The 24,158-nt window shown below is 51.8% G+C and overlaps 1 protein-coding gene across 10 annotated transcripts in view; it reads right to left on the reverse strand.

Moving 5' to 3' along the window:
- MAMLD1 (mastermind like domain containing 1) overlaps positions 1 to 24,158 on the reverse strand; it is a 117,068-nt gene that overhangs the window by 22,347 nt on the left and 70,563 nt on the right. For 3 of the 10 annotated variants that reach the window (XM_060138085.1, XM_060138087.1, XM_060138091.1), the window contains exons 3-4: positions 16,462 to 18,177; positions 14,261 to 14,383 (exon numbers count right to left, since the gene is read on the reverse strand). In XM_060138085.1, coding sequence (XP_059994068.1) covers positions 14,261 to 14,383; positions 16,462 to 18,177 — 1,839 coding nt within the window. The remainder of the gene's footprint in view (positions 1 to 14,260; positions 14,384 to 16,461; positions 18,178 to 24,158) is intronic. The other 7 variants (XM_060138089.1, XM_060138088.1, XM_060138094.1 and 4 more) reach the window with 3 other exon arrangements.

Below are 24,158 nucleotides of genomic sequence, written 5' to 3' on the forward strand. Positions count from 1 at the left end.
CAACACGTATTTACTGAGCACCCACCAGGATCCAGGCCCTGTGCTGTGATAACACTGGTGGATAAAGCAGGGATGGCGTTGCTCTTTTAGAGCAGGCACGTTCGTGTAATGGACATCACTTAAACGGGATTTGTAACAAAGGTGGTAAGTGCTATACGGGAACACTGCAGAGAACAGGCAACAGGAGAACCCAGCCTGGCTGGGGTGAGGGGTTAGTTAGAGGAGGCTTCCTGGGGGAACTGAACTTTAAGCTGTGACCTGAAGGACAAAGAGATGTTGTCCAGGTGAGGGGGTCCTGGGCAGACAATTGGCAAAGTTCTCAAGTCGACTTTAGCTACATCACAGCTTCACCCAGTGCCACTCCTATCCCAAGACCTGCTGGATGCGCAGATTATGTAGGGAGGAGGCTTTCAAAATGAGGCCTAAGGATCTGGGTTCTCCCTGGAAAAAGGGCTGCTTTCTAGAGTCACACGGAGTCAACCCAAAGAACATCGTGCTGCAGTGGATGGGGGCGGGGAAGACGGATGAACAGTCTTCGTATTTCTATTCCTAACTTATTAAATTCAAGAAAGTTGTTGGCTTTCCTGAAGCCTTAAGCCCACTTGCTGAAAATCAGATAACAAACTGAAGCTGGGGGTGTGAGATGTTTTTAGCTGTTCACATGGTAGAGTAGGGTGTGTCCCATTTATAAAACAATCTGTTGTAAATCAATGTAGGACAGAAGAGACAGCTAAGAAAAAGCTGAGTCCCAAACATCAGAATCAGCAGGGCCCGTGGGACTCATCTACACCAGAGGTTCTCAAAGTGGGAGTCGCTGGGCCAGCAGCAGCTGTTAGAAATGCACATGTCTGGGTCCCACCCAGACCTACCGAATCAGACACTCTGCAGGTGGAGCCCAGGACTCTGCACTTTCACAGATCCTCCAGGACACACTCCAGAGAGAACCACTGCTTTAATCCAACCTTCTTGTTATACAGAAGAGGAGACTGAGACCCGGAGAAGCAAGGAACCCCTAAGCCCGTGGATGCTGGGCTCTTGACCACCGTGCGCTGCTTTCCAATGGCTCCTTTCCAAACGGGAGCTCCTTTTTTTTTTTTTTTTTTCCTCCTGTCCTGTACTTCTGCTTTTTCTCTGCCAAGGTGAGCGCGATGGCCGGGGGTCCCGGGAACAGGAGGGGCTATGCTCTGACCAAACTGAGGGGATGGCACGACATCTGCAGTTTCTGGATTGGAACTGAACCCCTCTGGGGAGGGAGTACATAGGTTTTCTGGAGGAGTGAGCATTTCGGGAGGCACGTGCATGGGAAAGAGGGAGGGTATGGCTGTGGATGGCCAAAGGGGTCGATTGCAGCAAAGACAACTGATGGCTACGCTGGCGCCTAGCTCTCTTGCTCTCATTGCCTTCCACAGTTTCCGTTCAGGCGGCCTCACTTGCCCCACGTGCCTATGTGCTTTGGGGAAACCTCGCTCCACCTGGGCTTGCAGAGGCTGGGCACCGAGCTCCGCTTACACGAAGCAGAAGGGTAGGCGTGTGATCCATTCAGGCCACTGAGCCCAAAGTGCCAGAGGCTTTCTGGGAAAGACACTTCTTTGCTCTTCTGACAGAGCTTCTCAAAGCAGCTCTCTCTTCTGCTCCCCTGGATGGGGGCAGGAGGAGGCCTGCAGCCCCTGGAGGTGCTGAGGGCTATCATGTGCCCACAAGGGGGAGCCGGCCTGAAGACGAAGCCAGTGCTCCGGAAGGCCGGATAGACGGCAGGGAGGAAACGGCATCCTCGGTGACACTACCTGAAGTTTGCCCAAGAGCCGGCCTTCCACTTACAGGACTCAGTCAGTTCCCTTTATTGTTGAAGTCAGTTCCCTTTATTATTTCCTGCTATTTGCGACTCAATACATCCTAACTGCCAAAGACTCTAGCCTGGCCCCTCAGACCTTCACGACGTCTGCGTCACACCTCCAGCCTCACGCTGGAGGACAGCCCATCTCTGACGATGAAGCCTGGGGCCTGTGGGACCCTGCTCAGCCTTGAGTCATCTTCCTTTACCCACAGACCAGTTCATCTAAAGAGAATTCGAGCACGCCTAAGCTGTCTGTACAACATGATCAAGCGAACGCATTGAGTGCGGATCCCATATTGCAACCTTGGGCTCTTCGCTCAGATCTCAAGTGTGGTACTCAAGCTCTTAAATACTCTATTTTGCATTAGTTGAATGTGATCCACGTTTTAGCAGCAATAATCTAGCTTAACAACATTATGAATTCCTGGATCAAATTCAATTCCGACGCTAACTCGAATATGTACTTTGTGGTTTCTGTGAAGAAAATAATTGATGATCCAAACTGGAATTCATCTATAGCAAATTAGCAGTGCTAGCTCCTAAAAGCAATTACTGGCACCGAACTCCTAAATTTTTAAATCCCTTAAAAAGTCCAAGACCATACCAGAAAGTCGAGATTTGATTTCAGAGGTAATAACTGTAAACAAAAATATTAAAAGCCTGTAAGAGGTGTCGGTGACTCGGGTGCTGATGGCTCTAGGAGGGTTCATTCTCTTTCTCAAACCCTAGTCCAATATTATATCAAAACTTTATCGATTAGCAGATATACACTAAGGTATATAAAATAGCTAAACAACAAGGACCTACTGTATAGCACAGGGAACTATACTCAATATCCCGTAATAACCTATAATGGAAAAGAATCTGAAAAAACATATATAAATGAATCACTTTGCTGTACACCTGCAACCAACACAACATTGTAAATCAACTATACTACAATAAAAAAAAAAGGAGTGCCAAAAAAACACCCTTGATCTACTGAAGAGTGGGAATGACCTTCCTGCTCTCCCCTGTGCAGGGCTCATGCACCTGGAGCACTTGGGTCAGTCCAGTAAAGCCTTACCCTCCCAGAGGGCCTCACGCCAATGCCCTGTGCTCAGTTCAGAGAGAAATAGTCAGGAAACGGGCAGAGAATTGGGGGTGGCAGGGAAGATTCAGTGGGAACATCCCAGTTGTCTTTAAACCTCTGAAGGGTTCTGAATTCTCAGAGAGCATATTGGACTACGATGTCTTTTTTTTAATTTTTAAAATTTTATTTATTTTTCTATACAGCAGGTTCTTATTAGTTACCCATTTTATACATATTAGTGTATATATGTCAATCTGGACTACAATGTTGATCAACTTCACGATTTTGTCATTTGTTTCCAAAAATGGGGCATATGGAGAAGGATTCTAAACTCTAAACTGGATGTTATTCTAGCTCTGACGAGTCACAAGCATATTTGTTGCTCGCAGCGGAGTCTGGTCAGTTCCTGAGGCCATGAGGTCATTCCGATAGTCGGCTGACGTAGTTTCATCAAAGGATGGGTCCTCTGTTGCAATCCTGCCTTTTGCAGTGAGGATGGGGTAACTACAGCGCTTGGAAGAGCAGTACTGCCCACCGGCTGCTGAGGAAAGGGCCAGGCAGAGCAGATCTATACGATGCTGGAGCTCTAGGAGTTCAGAGGGAATCGGCAGGGTCAAGGCCATTGCCAGAGGCTGCCCTTTTCAACCCCATTCTGCTACTTTGATCTGTACCAATCTCGAACTATAACGGCTGATATAGCGATAGGGGACATCAGGAGATCTTTCTGGAGGGTGCCAGGAAGGAATCTCTGTGATGTAATTATTCTGCTAAAGAAGACACTTCCAAATGAAAAGTGAATCAAGCAAATAGAAGAAGCTAACAATGCAGCTGTCAAAATGACAAAAACAAACAAATCAAAACGAAACCCCCAAAGATCATTTCCACAAAGGATATAAAAATCTGTGTTCATGAACTAGTAAAAAAAACAAAAACAACCTTTTAATTCTTTTAAACCAATGGGGAAAGCTTATTCAAATACAACCAACTGTTCTTATAAGTTAACATTTAAAGTCTGACAGGACAAGAACATACACTGAGCAGCCTTCAAAACTGAATTTGATTGGGTTACGTTAGGAATAACAGTGCCGCCCCAGAGCGGCATAAGCGAATCTGAACTGGGGAAAAAAGCAATGGAATGAGTGGCCTGAATTTCTAAGCCAGCTTTTTTTTCTTTTCTTATATCATGTGCTGCTATCATTGTGGTATGTGAAACAGCAGCCAGAGGTCTTGTTTGTCCTTCTAAAAGGCATGAAACAACCGCTACCGCTGCAACAGAACAACCAGTGCAAATTACCCCTGGAGATCCAAAACGGTGTTATTTGTTAGAGTTTGAAGAAATCAAATGTATTCAGATAGTGCACTTGTAGAATTGTAGGCAAGTGCCTGTCCTCGTGCTGTTGGCAGACAAGAGCCCCAACTGGACCAGAAAATGTCTCACAGTCACGGTCACGGGGTAGGGACCCTGTGTGCAGAGGCGGAGCTCTCCCTTCAGTCCAACGCAAGAATCTGAGCTCATCAGCCTCCTGGGCTTCAAGGATTGGGGATTTCTACCAATAGTTACTCTAAAACACTCAAAACAATCTCAGGAGCTTAATTCTCAGAGGCCAGCAGATGCAACCCGATTTATAGGTTGATTCCTTCCTGCCTTCTTCCAGTCATTCGTTCAAAGGCTCCTTGAGCTCACGTTTACAGACCTAGATGAGACATCATGTGCCTGAGGAATCTGCTAGCAAATGGGGGCACAGGCAAGACACAAATGACTCCGATTAAAAAGTGGACACTGCCAGGCCCTGAAAGGCAGAAACCGAAGGTCTTGAGAGCTGGGGTGTGAGTGGGGACACAGTGACCAGGTGTGTCAACTTCCCAAAAGTCATTTGAACAATGACTAGAGGCTCCTGTTTCCTACTTTGTGTGTCAGGGTCAAGCCTGGTTCGCACTGTAGCCGAGACCCTTAACTCTTTCCAGAACTCTCCCCCAGGGCCCAGCACTTGCTCCAGAGGGACACTGTGCACAGACAGTGAGTCCCTCGCATTGTTCTGTTGGCTCTTGTATTAATCAGCAAACTGTGAGCCATCCTAGTATTTCTAGGCTTGCAGATGCACCAGAGAACCCATGAAGCCAGTGGGCTTTCTTACCCCATTCTGGAGCAGAGACCCCATTCTGTCTATATCACTTCTTTGTTCCCCCATCCACATGTTGTCATTTCTCTAAAATGCCCAGAAAAGGACAGAAGTTGTCATCGATTTATCAGGAAAGTTCTTTCTAAGCGTTGGCTATGCCCAGGAACCCTACGCCGGGCGTGTTAACACGCATGCACTAAGTGAGAAGGGGAAGTGCACGCATTCCCTAAGTGCACACATGTCACTAAGGCATCTAAGAAGTGCAGCCGGCCTGCACAGAAACATGGGTAGGGTAGCCTTGACTAGGAGAGGATTAGCCCATGTTTTAAAATTTGTTTTTCCTTTTCTTTTTTTCTTGCTGTTAAACTGACTTTTTAATTTAATTTTATTTATTTTGTGGTACGCGGGCCTCTCACTGTCGTGGCCTCTCCCATTGCGGAGCACAGGCTCCGGATGCGCAGGCTCAGCGGCCATGGCTCACGGGCCCAGCCGCTCCGCGGCATGTGGGATCTTCCCGGACCGGGCCACGAACCCGTGTCCCCTGCATTGGCAGGCGGACTCTCAACCACTGCGCTACCAGGGAAGCCCGCAAACTGACCATTTTAAGTGCCTAGTTCCATGGCATTAAGTACATTCGCAGTGTCCTGCAGCCATCGCCACCATCCATCTCCAGGACTTTTTCATCTTCCCAAACTGAAACTCTGTCCCCATTAGACATTAACCCCCAGTGCCCCGGCCCCAAGCAAGGACCACTCTGCTTTCTGTCTCTATGAATCTGACTCCTAGGTCCCTGTTATAAGTAGAATAACATGGTATATGTCCTTTTGTTGATTGACGGCTGATTTCACTTAGCATAATGTCTTCAAAGTTCATCCATGTTGTAACAGGTATCGGAATTTCCTTCCTTTAAAGGCTCAATAATATTCCACTGTGTGGACGGGTCACATTCTGTCCATCCATTCTTCTCTCTGTGGACATTTTGGTTGCGTCTACCTTTTGGACATTGTGAAAATGCTGCTATGAACACTGGTGAACAGATATCTGTTCAAGAACCTGCTTTCAATTCTTTTGGGTATATACCCAAGAATGGAATTGTTAGGCCATATGGTAATTGCATGTTTAATTTTTTGAGGAACCACCCTACTGCTTTCCACGGCAGCTGTACCATCTTACATTCCTACTAACAGTGCATATGGTTTCCAGTTTCTCCACATCTCACCAACACTAGTTTTTCCTATTTTTTAAAAAATGATAGCCATCCTAATGGGTGTCAAGATTTTGTTTTTTGACGACATGAAACTAGAAAGCCATGTTTGAGAGCTTTGCCTGTTCACGTTTTCTAGAGCTCATCTTTGAAAGTGTTGCCTGATAGAGGGAAAGGTCATGGAATTGTTCCCACTTACTGCCACTCAAGGGTGGTTGGAGGCCTCCCACATCTTTCAAAGCTTTGTCACATGGAAATAAATGATCATTATGCAAAACTGTCAATAAGGAGTCCACTTTCATCTACTGGCCTCCCGAGTCAGTTGGCTTGGCAAATTCTTTTCACGTGCCACCCAGACATGGGCCTGTAGAAAAGTCTGGGTCCCCGCAATTCTGCTCACTTCCTCTGCTCAAAAAGGGCCAAACATGGTAGCATGCTGCAGGGGGTAAGGCCAGATAGAACCTCTGCACTTAGCTTCAAATCCAAAGCTCCCAAAAGCAAAGCGAGAGTTGGAGTAATTTCTGATGAAGTAGGGCTATGCATCTTTCAGGCTCTGAAGGTCACATTTAGGCCAGGACTTTGTGATCATTTCCTGGACTGCCCACTTCCCCTTTTCCCGTGCACCTAGCTCTCCATCACTGAGTCAAGGTCTACGGGCTCCGTGTGAGTCCATGCTGCCCACTTTCTAATCTAACATGAAACTCGGTTCACATGGGGCAAAGGACCGAAGGATGAAAGAAATGGAGAAATGCTGCCCCTTTCTTCCACTCTCTGTCTTAGAAGCTGTTATTCCACTGGGAGTCAGGAGCCAGGGAAGGCTCAGCTCGGGGCACTGCATGGGCTCTCAGGACCACCATGCACGCACGCGGGCCTGGGGTGGAGGTGTGATCTCTTTGGACCTTTACGCTGCTTTTAGCTCTCAACAACCTCACTGATTTGGCTGGGAGAAGCTAACATGATAAGCCCTCATCCAACAATAGCAAATCAAAACCTAAACTTTTTCAACTCCTTAGGAAGAAGCAGAAACTCTTTCTCTGGGGGTGGGGTGGGGTGGGCTGCCTTCATTCGCCGCCCCCTTCAAGCTCACAAGACACAAGTTCGGAGCATACGCACACTGTTGCTTTGCCCAGCAGGCCCAGGTTGTGGGATTTGACAACCCCCAAGGGACAGAAGAGGCTGAAAGTATAAACGGGCTTAGGAGAGGTTTCCATAAATTTGTGCTACGGGGCCATGAATGGGTTTGAGAGAGGGAAGCTGGGGAGGGTGCAGGAAGGAGGGGCAAGGATGCAGTGCAGCCCCCTTAGGACACATCCCTTGCTCGCCCCAAGGGTCGCATGTCTGACCTGCATTGCTCCTCTGGCGCCATCCTGCACTCAGCAACAATGTTGGCTGTAGGTGTTAGGGTCACAGCCGAACGGTGCAAATCCACTGTGACCCTCCATCTGCCCTAGACATTTTTTCTATTTTGCTAACTTTTCACTTGGGGTCACGACAGTAGCTGATCACTTCACTTTCAAACCTGTTTTATGTGTGGAAGTGGACGGGCTCTCCTTGAGGTAGTCTACATTTTGGGTTTGTAGATATTCATAAGCAGTTACAGTTTAAAGGAACATAACACAATGATTTATTTCTGTCCTCTTCAGACTCTTTGAAAACTGAAATCAGATTCCTTTCCTTGCTTTACAGTGACAAATATGCAGCCGGTTTCAATGAACTTAGTATAAAATAATTTACATACTTCATTTTTAAAAATCTCATTTTTGGGCACCCCAACTTCAGCAAAGTTTAGTGTTCCTTTTCAGATATGTAAAGACAAAAGGAACAAACGAAAAACCAAACAAAAACTTCACGGGAGGTTTCTGAAAATGGCTGCCTTTCCAGCTTTCATGGGTCAATTGTCAAACAATTAAAAATTAAGGCTAGGGATCGCCATTAAGGAGGCATCTGAACTGGGGGGCTTTGTGCATCCACGTTAATTTTGGTGTTGACCTTACTAAGTGATGGATCGTTACTCCAGGGGCAAAAAGTAACGCTGCCTCATTGCAATGCGACGTCTCACTTATTCCTCAGCCTCCGACACAGAAAAAGTTTGGTGTTTAGAAAGTTAGCATTTGATGGGCAGCTCATTTAAAATTTCCACTTTTTGAAAAAGGGACATAGCTTTGAGGTGGAGGATCATTAATGGTACTTAGAAACCAAAAAAGAAACCGAAAAAAAAATCTGATTCTTGGTAGCATTAGTACCAAGTTCTGAGCCTGCGTTTTGCCAAACAGACTTTCATTTCCTGGCAATTCAGAGTGGTTAAAACAAAACTTATTCAACACAGAGATGTCGGTCTCTAAATTATCAAAATGTATATTACAGTAAGTCCCCTACATATGAATGAGTTCTGTTCTGAGAGTGCATTCGTAAGTCCAATTTGCTTGAGATCGAACAAAGTTAGCCTAGGTACCCAACTAACACAATTGGCTATATAGTACTGTACTGTAATAGGTTTATAGTATTTTTCACACAAATAATACAGAAAAAATGAACAAAGACAAAAAATAAAGAATTTTTTTAAAAAAATTCATTGATTTATTTATTTTTGGCTGCATTGGGTCTTCACTGCTGTGCGCGGGCTTTCTTTAGTTGCAGCGAGCGGGGGCTACTCTTCGTCGCAGTGCGCGGGCTTCTCATCGTGGTGGCTTCTCTTGTTGCAGAGCACGGGCTCTAGGCGCACGGGCTTCAGTAGTTGTGGCTCGCGGGCTCTAGAGCGCAGGCTCAGTAGTTGTGGTGCACGAGCTTAGTTGCCCAGTGGCATGTGGGATCTTCTCGGACCAGGGATTGAACCTGTGTCGCCTGCATTGGCAGGCAGATTTTTTAAAAAAATAATTAATTAATTATTTTTGGCTGCATTGAGTCTTCGTTGCTGCATGCGAGCTTTTTCTAGTTGTGGCGAGCAGGGGCTACTCTTCATTGAGATGCGCAGGCTTCTCATTGCAGTGGCTTCTCTTGTGCAGAGCATGGGCTCTAGGGCGCAGGCTCAGTAGTTGTGGTTTGTGGGCTCTAGAGCGCAGGCTCGGTAGTTGTGGCACGCGGGCTTAGTTGCTCCATGGCATGTGGGATCTTCCTGGACCAGGGCTCAAACCCATGTCCCCCGCATTGGCAGGCGGATTCTTAACCACTGAACCACCGGGGAAGTCCTGGCAAGCGGATTCTTAACCACTGTGCCACCAGGCAAGTCCCAAGAAAACATTTTTAATCTTACAGTAGAGTACGCTGAACAGTACTGTAGTACAGTACAACAGCTGGCATACAGGGGCATGTGCGCATCTTTGAAAGCTCACAACTTGGGGGTTAGTATGTAGGGGACTTATTGTAAACTTTGTCTAATTATATTTCCTCCCAAAGCAGCTAAAAAATGTTTCACCAAATTAAATAGTTCTTTGCTGCCCAATTTAAAAAAAGAAAGGAAAAACTAAGCTTGTATGTACAATCATGCTTAAATACAAAATAAAGATGATTAGGGACTTCCTTGGTGGCCCAGTGGCTGAGAATCCATCTTGCAATGCAGGGGACACCGGTTTGATCCCTGGTTGGGGATCCCACGTGCCGCAGGGCAACTAAACCCACGCGCCACAACTACTGAGCCTGAGCGCCACGACTAGAGAGAAGCCCGCGTGCCGCAACTACGACCCAACACAGCCAAAAATGAATAAATAAATTTTAAAAATAATAATAATATAAAAACAAAATAAAGATGCTTATTCAGGAAAATGTCCTCATGTCTGGTAGAGAAGACGTGTGCAAGGCGAGGCTGGAGCTCAGACACATGGACTCTTTGAAATCTGACTTTCCTGCCCCGCTTCTTCCTTAGTTCAGCCCAGAGCTTCCCCCAGAGGCCTCTGCTCTTGCACTTCAGCAGTACTAACCTTTGAAATGAAATCTGTGGTGCTTCTCACCAGGATTTGTAAAAGACAAAGGCGAAGAAACTTTCCTCATTACACGGGGAGCAGTGCCGCCCTGCCCTGCCTCTTAGCCTCAAAACAGCAGAAGAATTAAGGGAAGCTGGTGAAAGGACTTTCAAGTCCGAGGTCACAGGCCCTTCCTTGACAATGTGCGGTACATCTGGCAAGATAGTGGTCACTCGCTTTTAAAGGGTCATGAACGATGTTGAGGCTAGGAGCAGACTCACGCTGCCATTTCTCCTGACTCTCTTCCTCCAGTGGAAAATGGAGCCGGCATAACTTTGACAAGATTAGGAAATTCTCTCGGTCTAACTAACCTGGTTTTATCATTTTGGTTTTCAATGGGAGCTCACGGTGTGAAGGGAAAGATTTTAATTTGCAGTGTTAATCGAGACAGCAGTAATTCACGGTTCTGCCCTACCGAGCAGTCGAGTCCAACCTCGGAAGTCCAAACCAAGCGACCACGATGAACCAGTGCTCCTGGCGGCGTTGGCGCCGGGTGGCTGGCAAGGCTGGCCCTCACTTGCCCTTCATTCTTTCTCTCCGCCCATCAGCAGCAGTCCCTCTGGATCTAGAAACCCAGGCAGCCCTCGGCCTGTTGCAAGCGGCGGGATTGGGGCCCAGCTGAATGCAGGCAGAATGTGTTACTCAGCACACACGCGGGATGGTGCAGCCCCCTGCGTGGCTCCCTCTGCCGCCTGTGCTTGGAGGGACAATGGCCAGCACCGTCCCCTCCCCACTGGCCAGGGTGCTCGGGAAGCTGCAGCCGGGCCTGGCTGCTCTGCTCCTTTCGGGGGTCACCAGTCTGTGTCCGCCACTTGGCCTCCCTGACACCCCACGGCTGGAGCGCACTTCCCCGCCCCTCCTCTGCGAGCCACCAACACTGGGAGCCGGAGAGGAGCCTGGCGGTCTAAACGCATTCCACTGAGTGCCGAGTTTCAAGAGCTTTCTCGAGACAGTAGAGCTAACATCGGTGGAGCGGGATTGTGTGCCAGGCCCTGGGCCAGGCACGTTTACCTCACCTCGTTGAATCCTCTCAGCAGCCCCATTTGATAGGTATACAAGTGTCTTCATTTTGCAGATGGAGAGACTGAGGCACGGAGAGAGGAAGGAGCGCGCCAGATGAAACAGCGGCAGAGCCGGGATTTGGACCTCAGCGATCCAAGCCTCAAGCCCAGTCCCGGGGCCCGCACCCTGCCAGGAAGCAAGGGCCAATGCCCCGCTGTCCCTGGCTCTGTGCTGTCTCCCTCCAGGCCCTGGGTGCCGGGGGTGCTGCGCTTCAGAGGCTCAGTTCCCAGGGACAAGAGGCACCCACGGGTGAGGGTGACAAGCGGGCTTCCTCACGGTCCCACTTCAGGCCGAGGTGCCCAGATCCCCCTCCTAGGCCCAGCCCTCCAGGAGGGTGGATGGCAAGCTCTCCTAATGAGCCCGCGCCTCCGCCATTGCTGGGTGCTCACTGCTGCCTAAGCATGGGAGACGGGCGGCTGGCATTCAAGGCGGAAGACGGGGCAGACGCAGGCGAGGGCTCGTCCAGCCTTCCCAGAGGCAGGCTCAGGTCCGCGCTCTCGCCCCTCTCAAAGTCTCTCCAAACCATATCACGCGCCTCTGGTCTATTTCTCTGCAGCTGCCCACCCCCCCACCCCAGCCTGCCTCAAGGATCAGATTTCAGGCTTTTTTGTTCTTATTCCAACTGGCCACCATCCTCGTCCCTCCTCCCCGCCATGCTACACTCCCAGCTCTGTAGTCGCACGTGCACCCAGGGCGCCCTTGCTACCTCTTGCTTCCCCGACTCTTCCAGAGCACAGGTCTCATCTCCTGGACAGAACTGTTTCTGTCTTTGAGTAAATGTCAGCTCCTCAGCCAGTGGCTGATAGTCCAATTGAAGGCCTAACCGTGATGTTCACAACACCCTACGGTATCCTCAATGGTTTTCAGCGAGAAGGGGGCATTCCATTATGGAAACAAAATTCATTTTGCCTCGCTTCGATTAAAAACAGAGAGGAGTCACGCAGCCTTGGGAGTAGGGTGGGGAATACAGTGAGGAGATGTGGGGGCCTTGGAAGTCACCACACCAGGGCTGGGTGTCACAACTCCATAGTCCCTTCCTTAATAATTCTAGGTCCACCTCCCTTATCTGTAACTTCAAGCCCCAAAGCTCTGCAAACCTATTTTAGTTCTGTAAATTCGGTGCCAAAATTTATTTGGGAACAAAACTTGACCTGGGCTTCGTTAAATATTCATATTTCTCTGCAAAAATAATAAAATGTGCCCCAGATTCCACCGGAGGGTTGTGTCATATTTGCTATATGCACCATATTACTTTTCTAAAGTCCCCAAAGTTCTGAATTTGGAAACGCGTCTGACCCCAGGGCTTCCAGATCCAAGTCCGGGAGCCCACGCCTGCCGTGCCTGGGTGCAGAGTGTGGGCCGGGCAGGGGTCTGAGCGGTATCGGTTCAGCATCTCCTGTCTTTCAAGGCCCTACGCGATGGGGCCCATCCCTCTCCCCAGGTACAGCTAAGGCTCAGGGGGCTTAAGTGACACTGCTCCTGGCACAATGCCCACTTAGAGTTGGTGTCCGGACTTGAACCCCAGTCTGTCTGCCTCCAGCGCCCCTGCCATGCTGAACTGCTGCCCTGATGCCAGATGGCATTTACCTCTTACCTTCAGGGCAAGCAAGCGGGTCACTGAAATTGGATCACTCACGTAACTGGTAAAGTGAAATCCCCCAAGCTGAGAAAGGCTAGTCTGAACATAAGAATGAGCTCCTTGCGGCAGCTGGACTTGGCATTTCTGGTTTAAGATGAATGCCCAGTCCTTCCGTGGTAACCGCTACCGTCCACGGAGGTGCGACGAGCTAGTCAACGCCGTCCAGGGGGTAACGAGTGCTTCCCGAGGCTCAGCTTGGCCATCAGTAAAACACAGCAAGTTCTCCCTGCTGGGAGCAAGAAGCATGTACTTCCTCACCACGGGGGCCTCAAACACTCGCCTCTTCCTTTCTTCCACCTTCTCCTGGCCAAGTGACCAGAGCTGGGTTCTTAGGCCTTAAACTGAATGCGGAAAGGCCATGGGAAGGAACAGCGGAGCTGCTGACGTGCCCGTTTGGAGGCTTCGTCAGTGCACTTTGGCTAAAAGAATGCCGTGCACGGAGCAGGGTGCTGGGAAGCGGGGCGGAGCCAGCGTGAAAGCGCCGAGGCGGCCCGTTCCCCTCGCCCAGCGGGCCTGCGGTGGGCTAGGCGGGGCAGGGCCTGGGACAAGAAGAGCCCACGAAGCTAGTGAGCCCCGCCACTGCCGTCCATCTCACTGGCAGGCGTGGGGTCTGGAGACAGCACTGCTCATATTCCGTCCTGACACAGCCCCAGGTTTGAGAACCACCTTGGCCCCCAGGAAACAGATCTGGAGACTCAGGACGAGGAGTCAGGCTTTCGTTGGCAGGTTTTGCACCAGGCTCTGTTTGGAGTGCTTTCGACGCGCTGAATCGACGCTTTTAATCCTCAAACAACCTACCACCACACCCACTTTGTAGAAGAGGCAACCGTTAGGAGGTCAAGGCAGGAACAGAGGGCTCTGGAGGCCCCCGTGCGTGGGGTTACAGGTGTGGGCTCTCTAGCCGGACTCCCTGCTCTGGCCCCGACTTGCTGTGTGACTGTGGGCAACTCTGGGGACTTCTCTGTGTCTCAGTCTTCTCAACTTTAAAGAGAATGATAACAGCCCCTACCTACCTCTGAGGACTAAGACAAGAAAAGGCAGGTGAAGTCCCAGGTAGCACACTCAGCCGCTGGGCACTGGCCAGTGCTGGCCGGGAAGGCAGCTCCTGGCGGCAAGAGCGTCCCATCGGGGAGCCCAGCCTCTTGCCTCTGTCGGCGGAGATCACCTGAGCCCCTCCTGACCTGGGGAGCTTGGCTGCACGCGCTTTCTCGCGGACACTTTCTCCAGCCCCACCTAGGGAATCAGTCGGGTGTGATTCTCACGACCCTAATCATTAAGGCTTCTCTCTGTGAGCCAGCTGGTCTGGCTCCGAAGCAACACAGTCAGGCTACACATGTTCCCCACTGAGCACAAAAGAAACCAAAAAGGCTCACAATGTTAGACGGTGACACGGCTCCGGGCTGAGGCTCTTTCCTGCTAGGATAAGGGCTCCAGTGCTGAGGCTGGTACTCCCCCAAGCCAGCTGCAGAAGTCCACGAAAACAGCTGGCAACAGGCCTATAACAAAACCAAACCAAAGTGCTCCTGAACTGCGGACAAGGGCCGGCCGCTCACCCTGGCCACCCCCACGGGCGCTCCCCTCGAAGGACCGACCCCTGGCGTGGAGTACTCTGCCTGGTGATACTCCACGAGACCTGGATGAAAAAGACACGGTGTCTCTCCTCCGGGGACTGCCGCGGCCATGGTCATCCAGGGCCCTCAGCAAAGAGGTCAGCCCCCACTGGGAGCTTCCCTTGGGCCACATTCCCAGACAAGCACTTTACGGCCACCTACTCCTTGGCTTCTCTACAGAAGAAGGAGGCAGAGTGGGAGGCGGAAGTGCAGAGGACAGCTGGGGCAAAGCTTCCCGGGGGCGGGGGGTGATAGTGACAGAGCCTTAGGACCTGTAAGAGTGGGACAGGAGAGCTAAAGGTGGGCAGGGAAGGCCGGACACAGGCAACAGTGGGAGCCAAGGCCAAGGGCGCAGAGTGGGCCAGGAGCTGCAAGCACTTTGGGGCCCGAGGGACACCGAGTCTAAGGAGGTAGATGGAGTCACAGCTTACGGGCCTCCAGAATCTTCCGAGCAAGTGTGAACATGGTCAGGTCTGTGTTTCTCAGAGAAACGGATGGTTTATTGGAGCCACCAGTTTAAGCATCAACTGTACGAGTTCGGACGAAGAATCAAGAGGGCCTGCACTCGGGCAGGCCTGAGAGCGATGGAAAAGAGGAAGCACGAAAGACGGTATTCGGGGCAGGGAGACATCTGACGTGGTCCCCAGGGATCTCTGGTACCCTCCCCAGCCTGCAATCCCCTGCTGGTACTCACATCTTCATGCTCGCGTCTAATGAACAGAATACTGCACACGTGATGCAATGTCACTTCCCAGGCTAGGTTATACAGACTGTGACTTCTGACCTGCTGGTACTCCCCCTGCCTCTCTTCCTGGCACATTCTCTCTTGCTTGCTCTGACGAAGCTGGCTGTCATGTTGTGAGAGGCTCTATGAAGAGGTCCACGTGGCAAGGAACCAAGGGAGGCCTCTGGCCAGCAGCTCATGAGGGACTGAGACCTCAGTCCAACAACCCACAAGGAACTGCTTCCTGCCAACAACCACAGCAGTGAGTCTGGAAGCCAGTCCTTCCCAGTTGAGCCTTAAGATGACTGCAACCTTGTGAGAGACCTGGGGCCAGAGGGCCCTGCTAAGCTGTGCCAGGATTCCCAGCCCCCAGAAACTGTGAAGTTACGTATGTGTCTTGTTTTAAGCAGTAGTTACGGGCTAACTTGTTACGCGGCCATAGGTAACTAATACAGGCAGGGGTCAGAACAAATGAAAAGTGGGAACTATGATAGACACTGCCCAGGGAGAAGTAGCTGAACTGAGTGACTGACAAGACTGTAGGAGATGAGAGAGACATCATGGGGATTTTGAGAAGAGCACGGGCTCTGGAGCAAGCCCGCCTGCCTTCAGGTTGCTGCTGGGCCTCTCGCTAACTGTGTGACTCTGGGCGAGTCATTTCAACACTCTGAGCCTCAGTTACTTCCTCTGTAAAACGGGGATGGTAAGAGTAACTACCTGACACGTCTCTGACAGCTTCATTTAGGACCTGCCTCAGCACCTGGTGCAGGGGTGGATGGCACGCTGCCGCTGCCCAGCAGACGTGTGCTGTGACACTTCTAGAAGGCTCGGTGTGCAGCCTCATGCCAGCTGGGAGAAAATTTAAATGCTTCAGAGCAATTTCCTTGCGTCCTATGAAGGCTTCACTGGTCCTGGGTGAGGGGACGTGCCTCACGGCCCAGTTCTGTGTGATTCTGACTCGTCTGCCCTGGTTCCTTCCCCTGGCGGCACCTTGTGGGTGAACTTTTCTCCCAGGGAAGCTAAGCAACCTGCACAGGAACTGAAACCATAACCTTGACCTCATGAATACTGCGCTCGGACTGCGCAGAGTAAGTTGGCTTCGATAGACTTTTCCAGAGTGAAGTCCACTCTCAAAGAGGGCTACAGCCTAGATCTGCCTCCAAAGGCGGCTCTCAATACCATGAAACGTGGTTCTTATTTCCAAAAGCAAGGGACGCAACCAGAGATGAGACCGGCTTACCTGTCTGGGCAGAGAAGGCATGGAATCCGAGGCCACCGACCGCTGAACACGCTGCGGCTGCTGCGTCACGTGCTGCAGAAGGAACGAAGCGGCGTCCGGCTGCTGCTGCGGCTGCAGGCTGGCTGTGGCCGTGGACGAGGCCGCGGCAGAAGAGGCCGGCGTCAGCGTCGGCTGCTGCAGGTAGTGGAGCAGGGCAGGCTGCCGAGACGCGGCGGGCACCGAGGGCATCTTCGGGGGGCCCGGCTCAGAGACGAAATGTGACAAGGGCTTGGTGTGGCCGAAAGGAAAAGGCTCCGGGGCTCCCGGGCTGGGGGCGGCCAGCCCCTGCTGCATGATCAGGCTCAGGGTTCTGGGCGAGCTGGTGGCCATGGGCTTGAGGACGGTACTGGCTGGCGGAGGCGGCAGCGGCGGCAGCGGCGGCTGCGGGCCGAGCGGATTGCTGGTGGGGGTGAGACTGCGGATCAGGGGGCACTGCGGGGTGAAGGGCTGCTGCGGCAGCCCGGGGCTGGACCGCTGCTCTGGGCGGTAGGGGGTGGAGGGCCCCGGGTTGCTGGTGGGCAGAGTGGATATCAGGTGCCCTTGAGGCTGTTTGATGGTGGAGGACACCAGGTTGGCAAGGATGGAGGGCTGCGGGCTGAACTGCGGCTGCTGCTGGAGCGCGGGGCTGGGGAGCTTCTCGGGGGCATAGGTCATGGCCGGCCCCAGGGCAGCGCCGCTGCTGGGCGCCACGCTGGACAATGAGGCATTGGGAGAGCCCTGCAGAGCGCTGGCCGGCAGGCTGCTCGATGACATGCAGGACACCATGAGGCCCTGAGGGCTGAACGGCTGCAGCGGCTGTGGTGAGGGCAGCGGGCGGTAAGGCGGGGAGAGGCCGGGAAGAGGCAGGCCGGACCAACTGGGAGCGGGGCCCTGCTGCTTCGTACTACAGCCCTGCTTGCTGGCCGCCAGCACCTTCAGCTGGTGGGCGTGATGCCACTGAGGCACCGGGAGCGGTGGCAAGGCAGCCGCAGGGAGCGGCGCCTGGACCTGGCTCTTGGCCTGTGCTGTTGAAGAACTGGGGGAGACCATCTGCTTACTGGTGGAGGGAATGACGTAGCTGATCCCCGCAGAGGAGGGCGGGATTTGAAGCGACACCCCCGGGACCTGGCTGCAACTTGAAGCGAAGTCCTTGCTGGAACCAAGGCTCTCCAAGTGTGGCATCTGAACCGCAGGCTTGGGAGTCACGCCTCGGGTTGCCGGGGGGTGATCTAAGACCAGCGGTTCTTCCGGCTTGCTCCCCAGGATCTTTTCAAGGTCGAGCTCACTCGGAGAAGGTTCTTGAATTTTTGTTAGCTCCTCCAGCAGATCTTGAAGCTCCTGGTCCACCGCAGGCGCAGTGTTGCTCTTGTCATAGTAAGAAAGAGGGGGGCCTTTCAGTCCCATTTCCACAGTTGGTGGTGCCACAAACGGTGAGCCCATTACGCTGCCGTTCATGGGGTTATTTTCGAGAAGTAATGAATGACCAGCCGCTCCCATCGCTGCAGAGCCAGGGTTCATGGGTAACGCAGGAACCTGCAGCTCTGCACAGGCTGTGCTGGGATGATGGGCGCCGGGGCCCATCGAAAGCGTGACGTCTTCAAGGCATGGTCTCTTAATTTTATTAGGGTAACCTCCTTCAGCCATGCCTGAAAGCTGGAAAGTTTCTCCTTCCTGCCTCCTCTTAATGGTTCCCTGTGGCTGGAAGAGAAAAGAGGGATGGGAAGGAAGGGAGGGAGGGAGGGAGGGAGGGGGGAGAGAGGGAGGGAGGGAGAGGGAAGCGGGGAGGCAGAGGAATGTTTATAAAGGCTTGGCACATTAAAGCTATTGAACAGGAAACTTGCAAGATAAAACAGATCTCTCAGTTTCAAGACTTAGAAAGAGTTGTCAAAACTATACAATACAGCCTATTTTTAGAACCATGATGCTTGTTGTTTTGTTGCTGTCTTTCATTGAGACTGTTGCGTTACAGTTCAAATAAAGCATTATGCTGTCTCTACACCAAACACTACAGAAAGTCACGCGAAGGATATTCTCTGCCCACTTAAAGGAGCTTTCAGCGGAACTATGCAGACATTGGAGGGCAAGGGAGAATCGCTAAGAAACTTGCAATTCCCACCTGTCTACTGCTAACCTGATTTTTAAAAAGGAAAAGCGTGACGTAGACGTTGAACTTTTAGGTTGCTTCCCTGTCTTGGTTAAATGCATCAGGCTCTAGTGAGTGAGAAAATGAGATAAAGCAGAGGCTTTGGAGGAGCGAAGTAGATCTGGCGTGCTCTTTTGGGCAGCTGTCTGAGAGACACTGTTTGGAGCGTAACACAACTGCGTAACAGTCACTATAGCACGGTTCCATTGATCTGTACACACACACACACACACACGTGCATGCACATACACACACATTTCTATGAGTGCACAAAAACACCTTGGAAGAAAGTATATGCAACTCTTTGGAGTAGTCGTCTTTTGGGGGTGACTGGAAACTCACTTTCTGTTCTCTGTATTTTTATATAGAAGCTTGTTTTTAATGGAATGACTTACACTCCTCCACCAAAAAAGCATAAAGCTATCTAATTAAGAAATGCCTCTGTGCAGATGTATCCTCAGGTCGGGGAGATAGGAAACAACAGGAAAGGGCCCCGATCTGTGATCTGCACTGGGGGAACTGCCCGCCATTTATAAAAGCCTAGCCTTTGGGAACAAATCAAAGAAGTTACTGATGCAGTATTTCCTACACTTTCAAGGCTTCATACAGTCATCCGTGGCTGTCTTGTAAATGACCATGACCTGCAGTGAAGGGGAAGGGAGTGGAGCGCAGGATTATGTGTGGGAGGAGATGGGCTTGGAAATCGCCTAAAGGCCAGCGCTCTACCAGATCCATTTCCCCTGAAGCACTTTTGCACGAAGAAACCTCTTTCCAGCTTTGAAGTCTTACTGGGACATCCGGTGCGGATCCTCTGACGTCCCCTTACGTTTGCCTCACTGGAGGGTCAAGGCGTGCGCGAGGGCCACCTACTAGCACGACAGTGGTCATGACTCTTACAGCAGAGCGAACGTCAAAAGATCCCCTAGGGCTGCACATCTGGAGCCTTGGCAGCCATCAGATGCACTTAGAAACCCCCAGATTCCCAGGCTCTCCTACCACAGTTGAACTGCTTCAGTCTCCTCCGGGCCGGGGCCCAGGAACCCAAGGTTTGTTATGGCTCCCTGGCTGGCTCTCAGCGGACTGCCAGCTTGAGAGCACGGGTGCAGGCAGGATGGCCTAGGGCCCTGGTCCCGAGGCAGATGCAACCACTACGTATTGGCCTCCGCACAGAATCTCTTGAGTTCTGTTTCTTCATTTGTAAAATGAGTGTCATTTCAGTTCTCATCTCATGATGCTGCTTGGACTATTACACGAAACGGGACAGATTCCATGGCACCTAGAGGACCCTCATTAACTAGTATCTGGCATTACAGAGGGCAGATCCGGAAGTGCTCTGGGAGTCCAACCCTGGCCTTTAAAGACAGGGAGGGACCCTGAGACCCTGGGATGGGCAAGGCTTGCCCCGAGCGGCTCAGCTAGAGGGCCCCAGGGCCTGCCACCGACACTCGGCTGTTCCCCGACCCGCAGCCTCCATCCTCCCCCACTGACCGCCCCATCCCCGCAGAAAGGGCTTCCCCTCTCTTAGCGAGGGGACGTGCCTACTTCTCTGCCTTTCCTTGTGAGATGTCCACCACCCGGCCAAGGGCACTTTGAGGGGCAGGTCCGCCACCAGATTCATCTGAGGCCTGACTGCCACCGGGCAGGCAGGAAGGGGTTGGGGGGTGAGGTCGAGTAGGCACAGGAAGAGGCCTCTCAGTCATCTGCTCCACTCTCCCACCCAGGAGCGCTCACTAGGTATTTGGCCCACGGCAGGTGCTCAGTAAACAGAAGCTGAATGAATCCATGGACCAATGAACACAGATGACTCAGCGCCCAGCGAGCTCTGCCTCGTGTTTTCCTGGCCGTTCATTCAATCAATCATGGGCCACAGAGAAGTCACTGCATTTCAGGCTGAAATTTGGTCTCTTCTACGTTCTCCCAAAGACTTAAATCCATTATATTGAGAACAGAAATGTCTAAAATGGATCAGTAAGGAACGACTCAGCGTGGGCTTTACATAGGGTCCCCTGCCGGGGTCTGAGCTGGCGATGGCCGTGCCCAAGGTGCTGTTCGTGATGTCTTGGACTCAAGGAGAGTTTACTGCCAGTGAAGTCTGCATAGGACCAGGCGGGGGAAGGATGGGCTTGGGGGATGGGAGGGAGGGCAGGAGCTGTGAGTTGGACCGGCCTGGACTCCCTGGCAGATACTAGGGCTTTCATTTAATTGTTGGTCTGCCATTATCCCGTTGGGACTAAGGTGGTAGGAGGTGGGGAAGGTGGGACATGACCCCCAGATGCTAAAGTTAATACTGGGAACCATTGGCGAAGGAAAAGGGTCTCCAGCCCTCTGAAGTGAGAGTGTGTGCCCCCGACTTTTCAGGCCCTCAACCCCACAGCGGACCCCAGGATGCCCCTGCGAGGTGCTGGGGGCTGCCGTGCTGCTGGTGGACACCATCTGCTGGAGCAGGTGCTACCCTCGCTGTGCCAAGCCTGCAGCTGGACGCCGCTGGTGCTAGCTTCCCCGAATGCTGTGGGAGGCTCCCTAGTCGGCGGGCAGGCTGGCCTTGCTGTCCCTGGGGGTGCAATGGGGGGCGCTGGTTGACGCCGCAGTCTCAGCGGTGGGGCAGGCAGGAGCCTCTTCCCAGCTTTGCTTTCTCCATGGACTAAATGAGACTCCACTTTGCTAGAGGCTGCAGCTCTGCATTTCGGATTTCACGGGGAGGGCTTTCAACAGATTGCCTAAAGCACCTTGGCTGGATGGCCGGATCCCCAGGCAAGCCTCAAGAAGCCGAGGGGAGGCGGCTGTGTTGACATCTACTACGAGTTCACTTCGCCCCTAGACCCAGGCTGCTGCCACCACCGAGGTCAGCCTGTCTGGGCTGTTGGGCTTGACTGAACCCCGTGGCCACCCTTCTAGATCAAGTGCAGCAGAGAGCTTGCTACCCCGGAATGACTTCCCCTCTCAGCATCACGTTGGTGGTGGCAGGTCCCCACCAAACTTCCAGACCCTTCTAAACAGCTTTACCTATGTGCCGTTTTCCAGTCTTTGTGGACTGTGTACAGCAAGCTATGGGTCCCAGCTCCCAGCCAGCCCCTACTTCCTTCAGGTCTTGTACTACACGTGACCCTGCCCACTCACTGGGAGAACATTTGTTTTTTGGTTTTTTTTTTACCATAAGTGAATCAGTAGCCGCTAGCAGGATTGCTAGACAACATACGTCAACCTTCACTTTTTACAGAAAACAGAATGGGTGGTGATTTGCTTGTGGTCCCACGGCTAGTTAGGGGCCAACACCAACACTAGACCCCAGGAGGCCCAGCCCTCACAGGTCCGGGCAGTGGTAGGGCGGGGAAGGGGAGTGAGGGACGGTGTCCTGGTGTCTTTTAGAAAGGAATGACTTTATCTCCATGCACCAGTGCCGGCGGAGTCCCATTTCATAATCGGGCAGACAAAGCCACCAATGTGATCCCCACGACCTTATAAACATTCATTAAAATGCATTTCAAAGCATGTGATGCCTTCCCCACCCCCTAAATAATGAGAAAACAAAGGCAACCCTTCTGATAGAGGCCAAGTTCAGCTCTGAAGTCAACATTATTTCTGGTTCTGTCTGAACAATGACATATGGCAATTCTTCCCTTTCTACAGTTTTTTAGTCCAGAATGGCAAAAAGGGCAAAGCTTTCTTGGGAAAGGGTCTAGATTACAAGAGTACAGTCCAGGCTCAGAAAATGGGCCTAAGGAGAAGAATATATATATATATATATATATATATATATATATATATATATATATATATATATATATATATATATATATATATATATAACTCTTTCCAAAGAAGTCTGGCAGGTTGCTATAAACACTTGATTTTGAACACTCTAGCTGGAGTTTTATCACAGACATCTACAAAAGGCCAGCAAAATTATGCACAGTCCTTCCTGGGTAAGAATGCAGGAAGCCGAAGGTGTGCAGGACAGATTGGCTCAGGGAGCCTCGTTTTTCCCTCCAGAGAGCCCCGGGCAAGATTGTCCAAAAGCTGGAAATTGCCTGTGGTGTACTTAGTCTCCCCTTCCTCTGTCAGTAGCGCCTCCTGCGGTGCAGCCCCGGCCAATCTGCTTCTGCTTCTGCTTCTCTCAGTGTCTCTCACACGAGCCCACCCATGCTCCATCAACACCTTTCCTCGGTACTGTTACACATGCTCCCTGGGAGTTTCCAAGAAGCTCACGCTGGCCAACTAGCTGGGATTTCAAGCCCTCTGAGACAGGAGTGTTCCCCGGTAGACTTGCTCAGAAGAAAGGAGAACAGATGAGACACGATGCAGCAGGACTGGGTTTGCAGGAAGAGGGACAAGGAGGGAAGGAGGGAGAGAGAGGGAATCTGCCTGCGTGTAGACATGGGATCAGATGAGCACCGACAACTGCCTGTACTTGAGCTGGTGTATCATTTGCACGGTTGTTTTTCAGAACGAAGTCCCCACAAACTGGTCTTTCTGTAGAACAAACAGGACTTTCAGCATTTCCAGAATTGCAAGACCTGAGGTTCTGGAGAATCCCAGAGTGGATGGGAACTGCAGGGAATCCTGACTGGCTTCAAGAGGAGTCGGTTTGTCTCAGGAATGAATCTCTGCTAACAGGTGGTTTGGAGCAAGAATCTCACCCTAGAAAGAGGGGATATATTGGCGCCCTGGGCTTGCCCCGAAGTGACAGAGGCTGCACGCGCTGCAGGTAGAGGCGGGCTGGGCTGGAGGGAGGAGCATTGGAGTAGGCACCAAAAGACCTGATGGAAGCCCTAGCTCCTCCATCTGCTGTGTGACTGTGGGCAAGTCACTCCCCCTCTATGAGCCTCAAGTTTTCTTCTGTAAAATGAGTCCTCGGCCTGCCCTGGGTGCCTCACAGCATCTTTGAGGAGTGCACGTCAGAAGCAGTCACTGTCACTGATGTCACTCTCCAGGCCCTGGGTCCCCAGGCTGCCCCAGTGCCCTCCAGTGTGGGCCTCGGCTTGCTCTCTGGCAAATAAGGACAAATGCTCTAGAATCGGGACATGGGGTGAGAGTGGAGAGAGACGAGCAGCCCGGCGCTGATGGCATCGACCTGACGGCCAGCGGTGCTGCCTGTAAAATTCCACCTTCTGCTGTTCGCCATCGCCCACCACTCTGGGCTCCACCACACTGTCTGCACCCTCAGGCTTCCCAACATGAGGGCTGTGGCTTCAACAAGCTTCAACCAGAGCGGCCCCAACAAATGCAGAAATGAGCAGACCTGGGGGTTTTTGAGAACTGTGTTCTCCCTTTCTGTAGTGTAGACATACCAGCTGGAAGAACTGGCGACTCTAAGAATGGCCCCAAACAGATAGATGCATGTGGACTTAACGGGCTCGTAATTCAGCGGTTCCACCCCGAGACACCTCCAAGTGTTCCGTCATTGACCAGGCGTTCCTTGAGTGCGAGCCTGGCACTCCTAGAGGCCGTCAGAACTGCCAGGCCCTTAGTGACGGGCTGGTCCCTCCCATTCACGTGAGGGCTCATGAGGCTGAGAGCCAGGAAGAGATGTGCCCGT

Source organism: Lagenorhynchus albirostris, chromosome X (genome assembly GCF_949774975.1).
Source record: "Lagenorhynchus albirostris chromosome X, mLagAlb1.1, whole genome shotgun sequence".
NCBI lineage: Eukaryota > Metazoa > Chordata > Mammalia > Artiodactyla > Delphinidae > Lagenorhynchus > Lagenorhynchus albirostris.